We start from the raw sequence: 17,977 nt of genomic DNA on the forward strand, positions 1-17,977 counted from the left end.
CTTCATGGTATATGAAATCAAACATCATATTAAAGCAATGTCAAACCCTATAGGACTGAGCTGGGAGGTTTTCGTTATGTTCCAAATTCACACATTGCATAATCTGCAGTCTGCATAAACTCATCAAGGCATTGCAGAATCTGCAAGTTGTTGAGTCTGCCTTGGTCACAAGGGGAATGGGAATGAATGATCCTTCAGGTAGAGCTTTATGATCTGGGATAGAAACATGTCTTCAGGGACGGTAAAAAGCTAGGAAAGGCAAGCAGGTAAACTCTGGCTGGGGTTTGCATCTCTACATTACAACTAGTGCACTCACACAGCTGAACTCCAGGAATACGTTTAAAATAAGTACCACAGATAGTGCTCCTGCTGAGCAGCATCTTTCCATCCATTATTGGTTAACATTTAGGAGTGGTGTTCCTCTCATGGATTTGTTCTATGTTGTCTGTAGACATGGCAAAAGAAAGAAAAGCCACTGCTGCTGTGAAACAGCAGCTAGAGCCTAAGGGCTCAAACCTGCAAATAGTAGGGGGTACATCCCTTAATATGGAGCATTAGGGGGTTAATGTTATATTTTTCCTAATGCCATGAGCCGTATTTTCCATTTGATATATTGGCTGATGGCCAGAATGAAGTTAGATACTTTTGTCAGAACAAACAAAATCTGGACTGCCACATCAGTGCAGTCAGTGTCATCTTAGTCTCTTTTTTTTTTTCCTAGCAATGTCCAGAGTGACAGGTGTTTTGCAGAAGGGCTTCTGCAATTTTAAACCAATTTAATGAAACCAAGGATGTTTTTGTTATCTGCAAAAATGGATAATTTGTGCATCTGAACTTCTCAACTCAAGGTATCTTGTGGCAATCAGTTTTGCTTTGTTGTAGAAAGAACATGCCCTTGTCATTATCAAATATTTTGCCTTTTGGTTTCAATTTAAGTTTTGTTTTTCAAGCATTCACATTGCTCCTCTATGACATTTGTGACTACATCTATCTGTGCCATAAGTTGCCTTCTTCATCTCCTTTCAAATTAAATCATATATGATATTTTGAAGAAAAGTGTCTCTGAACGCTGTAAAACTTCTCCCATTTGATCTTAAAATGACCTGGGCACAGTATCTTAAGATTTCTATTTTCTGTAAAATTTGGAAAAGACAGTTTGGCTGAGTTTTTGGTGAATGGAAAACAGAGAGGAGAAATCCCTTATTTTTCCCCTATAAAAGCAATTATTTTCAATATTTGCCTTTGCACAGCTGAACAGCCATAATGGGGGAAAAAGAAATGTAAAGAGAAAAAAAGTTTCAAGAAAATCTTTAAGGGGACTTGTACAAGGACAATCTGAATCTTAACATAGATTGCAGGTGAACTCCCACATCAGTTTCCTTGAAAATGCCACTGAATGTCAGTTGTGCTCCATAAAATTAAGACTTTGCAGTTATACATGACTTTTCATCATAGGATCTCACATCATGTTACAAACATTAATTAATTAAGTCTCAGGATATCCCCCTGTGTTACTGTGTGCAGCTTCAGGAAACTATCATTATTGTTTTAGATCCCATTTTACACAGGTACAATAGATGTGTCATATTATTGTTAAACGCAAGCTTATTTTATTCCCTTTTCTCAATCATTCTGAGTCCTTGTCTCTGTCACCCAACACATGCAAAAAAGAGCAGTTCTAACTGCTGCTAAGTAGAAGAAGATAACACAGCCTCAAGGCAATTCACAGCTTTAAATCCCTGCTTTCTGCCAACACAATGGAAAATAAAAGCAACATTTTAAAGGAGACTAAAAGGTTTTTACTTCCTACTGTTTTATCCTTTTTTCTCTACCCTGTGATGAATAGTCCTAGCTTTTCATTCAAACTTTGCCTGCTATGTATGTAATCACTCGAGAGATATTAAAAGGTAAGCATAAACAATTTAGTTGGAGCTACATTATAAAGGCCAAAGTTTAGACTGAATATGGGGCTGAACTTAAAATGTCACCTTTAAAACAAACTGAGTATTTTAAAAAATAATGGGCCAAAAAGTATACAAACCCCTATCTCTTGAGAGGTTTTCCTTCATCGGGTATTTAATTCCTTCCCTTAATGCTTTACACGTCCTACACAAAAATACCTGCTCTCCAAACAGAGACAGGCTGAAGGTAAATAAAAGCGTGCAGGTAGCGATTTGGGAAAGGTGAAGTTCAGTTATGCCAATCCATGCCAGGAAAGAGAGATCTGCTCTGCACCTTTTTGTACATCACTCTTAGAAGGCGGCCAGAAGCACACTGCTTATGCAGGTAGGGATGCCCTCTCTCTCTTCTGTAGCTGGAGGAAAGTTCATCCTATCTTCTGAACATTAGCAGGGGATTTTGACTAGATATGTATTTAGGTGTACACTCTGGGGACATATTCCTCAGCAAAAGCACAACTTCCCACCAGAATACTGACAGGTTCAGAAGAGATCTGACACCTTCCTTCCAGAACTTGCAGGATGTTCCCCCAAGTTTGGAGCAGGGGATTGCTACCGGTGATCCCTGCATCTACAAATTGTATAAGCTAGTGGAAAGCCTCAACAAGTAGCCGGAAAAACCCCCGTGTCACATGATGGTAAGAGGAACAAAAATCTTGTTTTCCCATTGCAGGTGCTATGGGCTGCACTGTTGATGAAAATAATGAGGTCAAATAAAGATTAAATCATATATTGTTGTGTCCCTTAGCAACTATGTTTTGCCATACAAAGGCTCAGAATCAACTCAACACCAAGAAAAGGGTTGAAAAGAAGAGAAGAAGAAAGAGTGATTATAGAGTTTGGTAGAGTAACTGGAAGAGAAGCTGCTTGCAGGTTTAATGTATTGAAACCAAGTGAACACAGCGGATGGATAAACTTCCAGATCCTCCTAGGATCATACGTATACAATTGGATCCTCCTAGGATCATATGGATACAATTCCCTCTAGCTTAAGCCTCTTAAGTCACATTGCTGAGGAGAAACTCACCTTGACACAGCATATGAAGCAGTGTCTGCAGACTGCCCGTTCCCATTTTCTGTGCTGTCAGACCAACACTAAATTCATATACATACACAGAAAAGTAGACAGCTAAATCAGATGCAGTGTGAACAGGAAAAGCAGCTTTGCTTTCAAACCTTAATGTGTAACTAAAACAGAATCTTTAATCATGTCTTTTTATGTGGTTACACGTTCATTAGTCCTTTCTAGTGTGGCTTGGACTTCTCAGTGCAAAGCTCCTGCCAAAAGAGAAGAAAGTCTGAGCTGCTTGTGACTTGCACTAGCGAGATGCACTAGTTAGAGGAGAGATGAAAGATGTTAATAGTGAATTATTACTTGAAAACTACTGAAGCATAACAAGTTTAGTTCAGATTCTGTATTTTCCTTGGACATTTAAGTTAGTTGGGGAATTAAAATAGATCACTAAGTCAACAGGTATATAGTTAGGCTTAGTACAAACCAAATTGTGCTGGTTTCAGAATTGAAAATGTCTTTACAGCACATTATTGACTCCAGCATATTAACTTGTAAATCCACTAGTTTCACTGTCTCATCTATTGATTAGCTGCATGTATGCATGTTATAAATGAGTAATTGAAAAAGAAATTACTACAATTTAGTCATTTTGGGCCAGACTTGTAAATGTATTCAAGTGCTCAAAGATGAAGATAGGCACTATGGGAAATAGTCAGAGCTCCTACATTCAGACACAAAACTTGTGTGGCTATTGTCCTCAGTTACTCTCTATACTCTGTACAGAGGAAGGGTGGTCCCTCCAAAGTGAAAGTCAGATGTTTATGTTTAACTTCTGTTTTGAATAGCCCATCAGAGGAGCCTCACTCTCTTTCAAGACAGATTACACAGACTAGCCTACACTGGCCATCTAAAGTAAGTTTTTAGAATTCAGAGCTGTGACTTTTGCTTAAATTCACCTCAGACTCAAAAAGCCAAGAAGCCAGTGACAACATTTTCAATCAGCAACAGACCATACAGGTGAATTCTGCCTTTTTTCTTAAGGTGAAACAGAAAACTATTGATGCTTCAGAAGTTAAACTGCAGCTGTTTCAAAGTACTTCAAAATCAACTGAAGCTTCCTATTGCCTTCTCAAGGCTCCTGCATCTTCATGCCTAGAAGAACAAAACTGAATGGTGTATGTAGATAGCATTCAACCAGAACAGGGATTGGGTTTATTTAACCCATAATATTGAAGCAAGCATCACTGACTCCTGATTTCCATGCACAGGTCAATATGGATGTTACTCAAATCAGTGTGGTTTAAATTTTCCATTGACACTCTCAAATCAAGTATCTTTACAGGGGTTTATTAACAAAGCAATTGAACGTGTTGTGATGCTTCTGTGCAGGGCCAGAAAGATGGAAAAAAGCAGTATGCTAAGGATCTGTTGCAAATTTTTGTCTCAGTAATGTCCAATATTAAAAGCCACGGGTTCTCAGCTCTGTCCTCAAAGCGGGCATTGCATTTGACATCAAAGCAACTAGAGCTCAAAATATTGTGTTACCTAGTGGAAAAGGTGATGTTTTTCTTTTCATTTGCTCTTAGGGTCTCTATTCAGTCTTTCTACACCAGGACTTTCAAGTAACATTAAGCACAGCACTTAAATATGTCACTGTCTTAAGCTACAACTGTAGCATAAATCTCATGATCTATAGGTACATCACGGGTCTAGCATTTCTAGCATAGGCTAGCATTACAGAAAATCTAAATTATCATCTGTCTTGCAACCCTGAAGAGAAAACAATAAAAAATAATTTTATGATGCCATAATGACAAGTACAATACTTCACCTCATCTTGGAAAAGATGTCTTCCAGACTTCTCATTAATTCTTTTTTAAAGCCTGTTGAAATAGAAGAGCTCTGCAAAATTTAATTCATTTTGTTTGTGCAGAGTAAAGTTTTCTTTATAGCAAAAACACTGAAACTTTATCACTGCAAGGAGTCCACTTCCCTTACTTCTTTTGCTATATGAAATCTGCACTTACAATTCTGACTTATGGGACAATTGTAAACTTAGTGCCTTTTTTGCACTAGAGTAGCATCTCCACACTGCATGGAGAATTTGGCTAAGGCTAGGAACTCTGCACTGGAGGGGAAAAAAGAATCGGTGCATTCAAACCTGCAGCAAACGGACTTGGAAAAATACCTGGAGCAAAATTCAGAAGCAAAATGAGTAATGATTTGCTATATGCTCCAGCAGGTTAAATAGATACTGGGACCTCTGTTCATCTCTCTCTTGTGAATACATGACTCCTCAGAGACCTTTTGGCACACAGACAACACACGCTCCAGGTGTCTCATTGAGGCGGACCATGTCTCAGCAGTAACATTGTCTATGTTAGGGTGGTGTTGGCACAGAATTATTTAGAAGACGTGTACTACATAAAGGAAGAAGGTGGAGCAGCCATGGATTAGTTTAAAAAAGACATCCTACAGTTGCAAAGCCAAAGAGCTTCATGGAAGATGCTGTGCTGCAGGTTCACCTGCTGCTCTTACACCAGTCATAGGTTGCCTTAAGTGGACATGTAAGTGTGTATTTGTCTCCTAAGGTCTTGTTTGCATAACCAGACAGGTCTCAGTAATATAAAAGCTTTAAAGGACAATACCTGACTGAAGCAGAGCGTGCCTGTTGTAAGGACTGCAGGACCCATAAAGTATCTTGGAGTAGGAACAAGTTTCTAACAAAAATCTGAAAAAGGCAGAAGTTATTTTCTACTAGACCTTCAGGATGGGAATTAATTCCTGCTCCTTATGTCATTCATCATAGTCTCTAAATATGCTCTTAGAAAGGAGGGCTGGTGAAGGGAAAAGGAAGGGAGGAGGAAACAGTTTCCACAGTTTTGGTGGAGGGAGTAAAGCAGCCTGCAGTTACCAGAGGTATAACAAATGATGTTTGTTGCCCTAAAGGCTGTAACATGGCACCTGCTAATTGAGTGCGAAAAATTTCTCTGAATCGGGTAGCAATTTTGGCAGGGGTTCTTCCAGCAAGCCCTCCACTTCACAGGTAGAAACCTCTTCATGCTCATTGTTTTTCTTGGCACTCATAAAGCAGTTCAATGAGCATATCCTTTCCAAGTCTTCCAGCCTGTCAGATGCTGGTTTGAGGGACACCATTACCAATCTCTCTCTTTCTCTAAAGACTGAGGAATTTTTATCTGATGAATGCGAAAGAAACACATTTAAAAATACAATACAGTTTTTACAGTTAAGCAATAAAATTATTCTATTATGGGTGCACGAAAGGAGAATACAATACAAACAGATATTCCGGGTCCCATTGGCCATGCGCTTCTGTGACTTTGGTCAGATACAAAGTTCAAGGTGCCAAGGGAAATACTTGTAGTTTGTGATGGGATAAATTCATAATCTGGACTTTCTTTCCGTTCTAATACAGATTACATGTATGTAAACTACCCCCCTGCATCCTCACAAGAGTCTACTACTTTCTGCCTTCCTTTTCTTTGGAAACCAACCAACCAACCAACTATGAATTACTTATGTTTTGGTTGCTTTCATTTGTGATCATACTGGTACTGAGAAGCTGGAAGGACACATAGAAAGACTGTTTTGAACTTTATTGACTCTGATTAACTGTCTGGTTTGGGCTCAATTTAACTTTCTGAAGACTAGAAGTTGCCTGTTGTCTTTTCCCTGTTCACACACAAATGAGATCTTCACATGATTCAGAAACTTTGCTAAGTTTGATGCCAAATGCAAGAGCTGCCTATCAGCTCATTCACCAGCCAGCTAACCCAGTCAGCTAACTTTCAATCTCCCTCCTTCCATTTGTCTGATCACCATTGCTCAGTGGTGTTTTCAACATCTTCAAAACACATTTCCACCAGCATGAAGATCCAGCAGGAACTGGGTGCCCTTGCAATGGTGTGGAAGTTCCTGTCTTCAGAGGTGCATGGGCAGGGGACGCAGCAGCTCTGCCTGCTCAGCTGACCCAGAGCGATGTGGTCCACGGGAGGGAGGGGTGGCAGTGGTGGGGCGCAGGACCCCTTGGTTTCCAGCAGCCACTTCTACCAAACTGGTACAGACCGTTCCTACTGCACGTCCCCTGAAGCACTGATGTGCGCCTAGACAGCCAGATCCCAAGCTGGTAACATGGCTGTGCTAGGTTATTTTACCAAAAGGTCTGGCATAGAGGAACTCTTAAAATCTGCACATGGTTTAAAGTAGAAGTGGTCAAACTCAGTATTCCAAATAGCATATATTATAAACTTATGTGATTTTTCCTCTTTGTCTGGCCATCTCAGAGTTTTTCCTTTACAAACTGAATAGCTGGATGAGTGTTTTTGAAATGAAGTTTCATTGACTAATTATTCCCTTTATTTGTTTACAATTTAATTTCAGTCAGTAACGCATCTGCTGACTGGATAACTACTTTTATTTTGTTTTTAATAACAAATAAGTTACAGCTATTTTTAATAAAAAAATTTTTAGGATTGCTAACTCTGTTAGTAAAATTCACAGAGTTTTTGAGCTCTGAAACCATTTTAATAGCCTGCAATTCTCCAAACAGTCTGAAAAACAACAGAAAGTCCCATAATGATCCAAAAGAATAAAAACAAAGCTTCGTTTTGAAAGTTTGAAAAGAGAGTCACATTTTGGATTCCTTTTTCATACACAGTTAACTTTATATATAGGTACAGTGTAACGTGATAGTAAATTTACACCCTTCCATTGTCACCTGTTCAAAACGCATTGGAATATTCAGTGGGTTTTTCTCTTTTTCTAAAATCTCCATCAGAGCCTGTGTGAGAACTGGAATAAATAAGCATCCACGTTTTCCCATACTGGAAAAGTTCCAGAAGGGAAAGGGCTCTTGACATTACAGAGCTAAAGGAGTTTTCAAGACACTTTCTATTTCCATACTCGTTCTTTTGTATGCTAGGTTGCCTGCCATTATGTTTATGTAATTCTGACAGTGTTCTTAATGACACACTAACAGATTGTAAAACACGCTGCTGGCATTTACTTGTTTTTTATATTTTTAAAACAATGTCCTTCATGTAACAGTAGTTAAGCGCGGCAGAAGGACATCATTAGAGCCATGGTTAAACTGTAATTTACACCATTAGGAAGGCAGGAGCAATTTTTATTGCCTGGCAATTTTCTTGCTGAAATATTTGGACCATATGGCTCAATTTGTGTAATAACCTTAATTTCAGCACCCTTCAGGTCTGCCTCCATCTCCTACGGAATGGTAAAATGCGGTTTAGCAGAAAAGGCAACTGTCTATACTTAGAGAGTTGAGATTAATAACATGTCACGTCCTGTTTTTGGTGAAGGAATTCGAACAGCAGCCAGATGGTATCTCTACAAATAACTGTCAGGGGTCTTGATCTAATCAATACAATGTATTAATACATCTCCCTTTGCTGCTTCTCGAGGGGCTAGCATGCAACATCTGGAAAGATTGGAGGGACCGCCAAGTAGAAAGCTGATCCTTTTCAGAATCAAACTGAGCCCAATTAATTTTTCATGTATACTTGATAACTGTTTCATAATGAGCTATGCGTCTTGACGGAGTTAGGGTTGGCGGCATGAGCGGCTTGTGCTTCCTATCCCCATTCAGTCCACTTACAGAAACCAACCCATTAATCAAACTATCTGGCATAAAACTGAAATCTCAGCTCAGCAAGAGATCAATAATCATCCTTAAAAAAAAAAAAAAGCACAACAACAAAGACCCCACCACAGAACAAGGCTTTAGTGGGCAAAAGTATCCAGGCATGACATTAGTAATTACTTTAACAAAAACCAAAACTCAGAACCATACCCACCTGACAGGCAACTATAACACAGAATTTAATATTAGCTTCCTGTCAAAAAGTAACATTTAAGGCTATTAAAAATACACTGCCATTCTGCTTTCTAGATACAGAAGCCATCTGGCCCTTATTCACCATAATTGCTATTATAGTCTGAAAAATAATATTTATATAGTGCTGTAAATTAACAGACGGACACCCATTCCCAGTCCCAAGGAGTTTTCTGTTGATAAACTCATGTTTTAGCACTGTGCAGGAATTAGGCTCTTGCCCCCTAAAAAAAGAGTGTGGCAAGATTATGTACGCATTCCAGTGCTTTTTGTAAAGTCTGAAAGGAGAGGAGAGAGAGGTCACTTGGCAGGCAGAAAATGGGAAACTGCAACTAGCATAGGGGAGATGAGCTTGAATGAGGCTGTGAAGCTGAGTGATGGGAATGGATTCAAAAGGGAGCAGTAAAGAGAAAGGACAGGAGGTCAGCTGAGAATACTAAACTTATGTTGCGTAGGACACCCAACGGCTGTTTGATGAGAATGACTTTGGTGACTGTAGACCTGGATTAGATTCAAATGGAGTCCCCAGTGGTACAAGGCTCTATCTTATATTACCAATCCCCATGAGTCATATGGCTTGCTCTTGCTTTTTTTAAAAAGAGGCCCTGTTTATTAAAATTACACACTGCTTGTTAAAATTCCCTATGAAATATAAACATATGATATAATACTTCTCAGCCAACTTGAATACAAGACTTTATCTGTGGAGGGGAGTGGGGCAGGAAGATGGGATGAGGAGGTGGGGAATGGCCTTTCTAATTACCAGCTGAAGAATTCCTGTTTCTGTAGCTGTTGGGCATGACCCTGGGGATTTTAGGAAGCTGCCCTATGACTTTACCAACAAAGAGAGTTATCTTGGAGTTGCCTGATATATCCGCTTAAGAACATTGGTTAAATGTGAATTAAAATCAAGTCAAATCCAATTAAGCGTTTTTAAACAGATATCTAATTTTGAAAAACAGCTGCACATATTACCCAATAAATTTATGCCTCCTTCTCCATTTTTATTCCCTACTTATGTATGAAAAGGCATCTGTAGCTTACCAAAACCTTGTTTTTAAAGCACATTTAGTGCAGTTCACACATAACATAGCACAAAAGGAAGAATGTCCCTCATATTATATCTTCCTATCAAATTACACTTAATAAGGTGAAGGTTTGGGGAGGTTTCTGTTTTGTTTATTTTCTTTTTACAAATTAGAAAACACCCGTCAATGGTGTTTTTCTACATGCCTGATTAGCTTAATCTTATTCTTACAACTGAAATTCAAGACTTACGGGAAAAACATTGTAGGGAAACATATACAGAGGAACAGCATACGGAACATTTATACAATCTCATTTTGGGCATCTACCTTTAGGCTTTGTCATATGGTCACCTATTCTCTTATGATTGCAGGTGCACAAACTCAAAAGGTTACCACTTCCAGAATGCTGCCCACCATCATCTTTCTGTCAGAGGGTACCATCTGCCAACCTGCATAATCCCATTGTGTGGGTTAGGAAAGACCAGCTGATTAATCAGCTTAAAATCAACCACCTTCTTTTGACTGACACATGCCACTAGTGGTACACACGTGCACTAGAGAAAAGCAGTCTCATGTGAACAGTTGCAGCCCAAGGATGGTAAATGTCCATGCCTTAGATGTTCTGGAGGTTTCATGGTCTATAGACAACATTCATGCTCCTAAGCAGGTTAGATGCCTGAAGTCAGACATTGTAAATATCCCTCAAAAGACCTAATTCTACATGTGTAGAATCAGAAAAGACCTCTGGAATGAGTGAAAACTGGATCTTGCACAAGGAGAAACCCAAAGATAAAATACACCAGATATTTCCAAACAGGTAACTAATTTATTTGTAGAAAAAATTACCTATTGATCCAGGCACTCTGGTCTAGTCAATCTAGAGTGTGCGATTAGGCATGGGCAGACATAACCCCTATCTGTGTTTTTACTGCTGGTTCAAAAATTTATCGAAGGGCAAAGTTATGTTAACTTCACGTTGCACACTGAATTAGGGAGAAAATATTCAAGAAAAAAATGTAATGAAATAAACTCCTTTGCTGTAACCTTCACTAATTCAAATCAAGAGTTGCCTGACAACATATTAAGACCTCACATACACCAGATAAACCCTTCCATGCTACCACGCATCCTAACTCACAAGGATTCTTTCATTCTTGGCAGAGTTCCAGCAGGGTCTAAAGTTATGTTTCTGTGGCTGCAGAAAGCATCCAGGAGACACTGAAGTGGCCTTACGCAAGGCCACTTACAGCAAGGATGGTATAAATAGAAGAGCTGAAGCCTCTCCCTTTCTCTCTCACCATTCTCATCCAGTTCTATTACCACAGTACTTCAAAATTATCAAAGTCCTGCAACAATCCATTTCATCCTTTCTGCTCTAATTAGGCAATTCTACATGTCTGTCTTGATAGGTGGGGCTTACTGAAGCACTTAATCAGTTTCTGGAGGGGCATCGTAGTGCCAATCCAAATGCTTATTTAAATAGAGCTGTAGTGCCAAATCCAGCATATTCTGCAGCAGCATGGAAACAACAGAATCTGTGAGACACAGCTTGCCTCACACACTTGTTTTTTTTAGCAGCCTTCAATGTGAAGGAGTACTTGTCCTGTATTCATCCTGTGTAAGCTTAACAGGTCTAGAGATTAAAACACAGGAAGCATTTTATATTATTGAGCTTTCTTGGCAAATAAAACAATTACAGCAATTCCAGCACAAGCCCTTCCTGAAAACTGTGCTAACGAGGCTTTGAATCTTAAAAACTGCATTTAAATCAAATGATTCATTTGCAAACCCATCACATACAGCACACACGTAGTAGGTGTGGGTCATTTCATTGAAATTAGAAAGCAAATGTCTCTATACATGAGAGGTCACCAGTTGTTGTAAGTTAAAATCTTTTTACTGTTAGGCATAATTAAAAGACTCTAACAGTGGTTTCAGTAATTTAAACATTGCAGTATTGTTGTAATATTTTTCTAGGCTTCAAGAGTTCACAATTGTTTGGTCCAATCAAATCTGGGAACACTGGAGAAGTTATCACCCATCAAGGTAATTACTTTCAAGTTGAAATAATTACTCCATCAATGTTAATGGTCTTTCAACTTCAATAAAGCACTCACCTGCCGATAATCACAGCTAACCTCTTGCTCTCATGCAATTCCCTCTCTATTTAGCAGGTTATATTACAGCCGTTAGAGTGGTCACTTGTCCTGAACAGCTGCTGAATTTCACTTTGATCGGCTGTGAACCATAAAAAAATTAGTCATCTGTGTATGATTTCCCCCTAACCCATAAGCCCTTGCACAGCTAAGGATATGATCTTTTGGCTGTACTAGGGCACTGCTGAGCAGCCATCTTGATTCTGGTTGTGGCTACTTTCCACTCACTTACAGCAGCACAGTAGCCTAATTAACTTTTGCCCTCCACTGCTGTTTACAGCTTTCATTCTTTGTTAAGTAGCACATCTTCCAAATTTATGGCATGTACAGGGATTCCTCCATTTACTCTCATCCTGTTTTTTTAGGGTGCAGTCCATTTCCCAGGCATCTGAAATAGGCATAAATAAAAAGGTTTCACCAGTCCCTCTCTTTGGCATATTTTTTCTTATTCTTCTATCTATGATCTCCATTCCTTTTATAAGGATGTTGTCATATACAGTCCTGCACACTGCGTTACAGAATAATGTTATGTATGAGGAAGTTAATAACTACGCGGTATCTCATCTCTAACATTGCCGAATGTTCACTGGTCTATATGAGGAAACAGAAATGAAGGATCACACACGGATGTATTAAGTATTTCTGAATGTGATGAATAGAAAGGAACTAACTCTGGATGCAAGATTCCAGATATCTGTAAAATCCTGCATAGGAGGTGTGTGTATCTGGCAATACTGGCCACTTAAGATTATATCCGATATAATATATTTTACATGGAGTTTTTCAGCACGTAGATGTTACTTATTATTTTTACTCTTATTATATATTTGATATAGAAATTACTGTCTGGTTATGACCACATCATCATGCAAGCCAAAGCCTTATCCTCCTACCGAAGCCTCTGTTATTATTGCTATTCTGCAATATGTCTACAGATTTCCCTACCACAGATGAAGCATCTGCCAAGAGGAGCTTGGCCAGTGTAGTTATATACCATCTCCCCAAATAATGTAAGGTAAGCCAACATATGTTCTCAACTGTTAGCATAGTGGCATCCAAACCAAAGGCTTTGCTGGTGCAGTGATACCAACTAAAGGGACATGTTCATTTTTTATACCCCAAGCTGACATAGCTATACCAAAAAAGCCTTGTAGGATAAATTTGGCTTGAGAGCCTCATACTGCAAAACACAATGTGAGTAGACCTGTGCTTCTAGGTAGGCACAGGTGTAGGATTTCCCAGAAATAAGGCCTATAATGCTTACACCTATCTCTTGAATCCTGTAACAAGCACATTGTACCTTTAGTTACACTCTGCTGAGGCAGGCTTGACACACTGCGGCCTTGATTCTACACAGTAATAATGGGAGTCACTGCCCAATGCAGGCAGAGTTTTTCTTTATAACCCTCACCTCTGGATGCTTTTCCATCTCCAAGCACATTCTAACAGCTACATGTTCTTACATTTTTTTTACTCATCTTCTTGGCTTTGAATTCCCCTGCTCATGATAAAGAACCAAATACTTGATACAATTGTCATGGGAGAAACAGCATTACGCACCCACAGAACGTCTACCAAGGAAGAGTCCAAACTTACCCACAGTTTTACCTCATAGCAACATTTGGAATATAACAATTAAAGAGCTCTGATGCCATTTGTCAGGTCCTGGCTTCATAATGAAAGCAGCTCTGGGTCCTATGTTCACAAGCTTAAGCCCTACGTTCACAAGAGTAAGAAGTTGCTTTGACAATCTAGTCACTTCATGCAGATTTCTGTAAATGAGAACTTACTGTCAATCCATTCCCCTATAAACACATCTGTCTCACGTTAATGCTGTCAATACGGCACTAAATATCATTCTTGCTTTAGAGGGTTAAAAGGAACTGGGAAGACATTGCGGGAGACACTTGTACTGCTGTAACCAGTCTTGACTTGACTTTGCTCTGCAAATAAACCAGAATGTCAGTTTAACTTGCTGTCACGTAACATCTGTCACTACACTCCTGGCCAAACAAGCTAGGGAAATGGGTGACACTCCTCTTTAGCAGCAAAACATCAAAATGGCTCACGTGTACTTTGCTTGCTTCTAACGGTGCAGGGAGATCATACTTTCATTTGACTGGCAGCAGCTTTTGCTCTCAGTATGGACTTCTCATTTTTATCTACACAGGCAGCATAAAATTTCAAGGGGTCAGTGATAAACTTAAGGTACTGGACAGCCATACCTTTGACACACTAATTCAAATGCAGATTAATGCACCTTAACTGGGGAGTGAATAGCTGCATTTTGGGAAGGTAGAGTGGATAAGTCTGTCAAATGGTTTGAAAACCCAGAAGATGCTTCTCATTTGGCTCCGGAAATGGATGGAAACGAAGCTGTCAAATTAGAACAGTCCACAGGGGCATTAGCAAGAGCCTAATTTGTATCCTGCAGTGTCACAAGGATGGTATTTCTACTTTAGGTTTTGGTCAAGCTTTATGTCTTGTGGCAGGCAACCAGGGTGCAACCGACAAGAGCAAGGGTGGGATTGGCTACCGTGATTCTAGCACTGCTTTTTTTCTGGAATAATCTAATGGGATAAGAATGGAGTCTAACAGATTAAATAAGGGACCGAACTCATTGCTCGCTTAATACTTTAAGTCTTGCTTGTAACATGGAAGCTTGTGTGAGAGAATGACTAATGGCGTATCCCACGAGGGAGCTCCAATAGAGGTGCTTTAGGAGATTAAATGATTTAGCCTAGTACCCCTGAAAGCTATATTTTAAAGGGGCAGAAGTTTAATCATTGGAATGCTAGTTCCTTCAATAAAATTACATTTTAATTAAAGTGTCTCATTCACAAAGCTACAGTTAAGGGTATATCAGCAATTTCATAATAAAACTCTATTTTTAAGGGGTTATAACTTTGAAAGTTGGTGTCCAGATTTTTGCCTACTGGGATAATTGATCTGACCTCCTGAAGATATCTTTGGTAACAGGACTCCGTGCACTTTATGTCAATAACTTTGATTCAAAGCTTTAGTTGTTCTGCTATATTCAGAAGAGGTAGGATTCAGATCTCAGCTCCTTGGTTTAAATCAGCAACAACTCTATTGAGTTAATGTAGTTGCAACAGCTTAAAGTCAGTGCAACTGATGGAAGATCTGTGCAGAAAGATTTCTACCCAAAGGGTAGTAAAATATTTACGAGTAAAAAAGGGTAGCAAAAATAATAGTCAATAAATATTCACGACAAAGGACAGTAGAAAAAACATGCAGTAGCAAAAATAATAATCAATAAATGTTCACAATGACAAAGGACAGTAGAAAAACATGCAAGTCAGCTCTGCTGCAACACTAGTAGAACAGCTATACATATGCTGCCAGGACGTCATTTTGATTCAGGAGAGTGTTTGGGGAAAATAAAGGATTTTGGAGCCACGAAAATACTAATTCAGTAAATAATAGCTTGTTAATTTAAAAGGCTTTTAACTAATGCTGTTAAAGAAGCACACTGTGGCAACATTAGTTAAAAGACCATTTTGGTAGGTTTTATTACCCACAATACAACCATCTTGGACATTTTCTGTTGTTGTTGGCATGCTTAGAAGACATTGCAATGCATGACCAGCCAGGTCAATTCCGATGCTCAGCAACACATTGCATGCTGAAGCAGAGTATCAGAAGAAGCCCTGTCATTTCGCTCGTTTTGAAATCTAAGGTGTCCCATCACAATTATGATTGTCATTATTTTTTTTTAAAACAAGTTAAGGGAGCTAAGTACCAAAGTGCTACTGAAGTTCAATAACTTTAAAATCCCAATCTACTTTTTAAAACCTAGCATACTGTACAATGCGAATGCAGCTACTTCAGAAGCCAAAAGTACATACTCCTATTCTATCAGGACCTGCTTTATCTTTCAGAAAAAAGATGTATTACAAACTTAGCCCAGGAAGCTAGACACAAAACTGCTTTGGAACCATATGATCACAAGAGCACGTAAGATTACTAAGCTGGAAACTTCTCCCACCTTGTCATGTCAAGGTTTGTCTGAGGGAGTTACTTAAAGGTTACTATTGGGTATTCCAGAGAAAGCTCTTTATTCTACTTGAATGTCAAACAGATACTTAGGGGTTTTCTGATGTTATTCAATACAAACATGGCCTATGGATATAATTTAGGGAAAATTCTAGGTTTACGAAGTTGAGGTGGCACTGCTGAGAAAACCCAAGTTTATTACAACCTTCTTAGACATTTTCTAAAACATATTTTCAGAAGACAACCAAGTACAGCAGCTGTCCTAATATACAATAGTTCAGTTCAACTATCTATAAGCTGTCTTTCCGCAGAAAGGCTAGAATGTAATATATAGAGATGGGAGGAGCAGTGGTAACTGCACAAATCATAACCACTTCTGTCACTGATTTACATAACATTGTTAGTCAGTTCACAAAACCACCTGCCCTTTCCTGAGTCTACCCCTCCACATACTGAATAGAAACATAATATTTACAGACATTCATGTTTGGAAAGTCTCTTTAAGGGTAAGACATGTTAGCAGGGCAAAGTAACATTCTAATTTAAGTACATGTAATGAAAGTGAAAGTAGATCTGCTTTTATTATGATGAATTATGAGGGGAACATGCAAATGTGTCGCATATATGAATTATGTAATTACTAATTAATTCATTCACTTTGTGCTTCCAACTGAATTACAAAACTAGAATGATATACAAGGAGGACTGATTTTGTTGTTCTTTGTGCAGAACCTGTGAAACTATTTCGACAGTTGGACAAAAAGCTCAGGACAGTATTTTCAGAGTGAGGCTGATGAAGTTAGATGGACGTGCTTAATTCTTCCAGACATGATCCATCTATGCTTTCGAGTAACCTGCTTGCCTCCACCAGGAATTAGATACTAATGTAAAATGTTTCAGTCTGCATTGGGCCAAACACAAAATTTAAACCCAGCGAACTACTGCCAATTTGAAAACGCCCCTTTTCCAATCAGTGTTAAAAGAGATTTTAAAATACCACAGAAATCAAAGCAGAGTAAAAACAACTTAAAACTGGTTTTGTGGTCCAGTTCTTACCATTACGGTTAGTGCTGTAACAGCTGGGATGCTAAATGTAGGATCGCTGCGTTTTTCTTGATAGACTACTCTATACAGAGATATAACACCATTGGGAGAGACAGGCTGGGTCCAGTTCAACCGCACGGAGTATGCACTTGTTGCTTGTGCCCAAGGTGCTCCCATGCCCCATGGGGAAGCCTCCAGAGTTTGGGTTGAAGCCCATGGGCTGTCCACTGAGCCCACAGCATTTTGAGCTCTGACACGATATTCATAGAGAGTAAAAGGCTCTAGAGCATCAGACGCATCAATAAATTCCAAAGCTCCTTCAGCCCAGATGAACAAAAGCAGCTCTTCTTGACTGCCCACAGGACGTCTGAAATTAAATCAAAGGCAATGTGTTTAAAATTGAAAATAACTTTAACAGTGCTATGGTAGTAGATCCTGAAGTTCTAAGTTCAACCTATACCTCAGAAAAGTACAGAACTTCTTCCTATACATTACACACACACAAGAAACTGCCTATGTATCTTTGCATCTTAAAAGCATTTCCCTGAACTTGTGTTAGCTGGTGAGTAGTGAAGAAGAGATTTTTGAGGCAATCATTTAATTGTTCTCCTTTATCTAGAAGAATACTATAAAACATGTCAAACAAGTGTGCTGTCACAGTACATAGTAGCAGAGTAGCAATACAACAGCATATTGTCCCTTTAGGATAGAACAACATCAGATATGAGATGTTCAGAATTTAGAATGTGAAATTTTAAATCCATATGTAGTTGCCAAGTAATGACTTGATTTGTAATATGGGTGCAGGTTTTCAACATTTTTGAAAATCAAACTAATTACAGAGGTGCTTACCTCAAGATCCCTCATCTATTGAAAACTTACAACCA

General features: G+C 38.9%; 1 protein-coding gene across 1 annotated transcript in view; it reads right to left on the reverse strand.

The window, feature by feature from the left end:
* Positions 1 to 17,977, reverse strand: part of LOC104613651 (usherin-like) — a gene marked incomplete at its 5' end in the record, with an annotated part of 193,364 nt that overhangs the window by 36,991 nt on the left and 138,396 nt on the right. The window contains one exon of the mRNA XM_010284111.1: positions 17,103 to 17,457. Coding sequence (XP_010282413.1) covers positions 17,103 to 17,457 — 355 coding nt within the window. The remainder of the gene's footprint in view (positions 1 to 17,102; positions 17,458 to 17,977) is intronic.

This window comes from Phaethon lepturus, unplaced genomic scaffold (assembly GCF_000687285.1).
Source record: "Phaethon lepturus isolate BGI_N335 unplaced genomic scaffold, ASM68728v1 scaffold12113, whole genome shotgun sequence".
NCBI lineage: Eukaryota > Metazoa > Chordata > Aves > Phaethontiformes > Phaethontidae > Phaethon > Phaethon lepturus.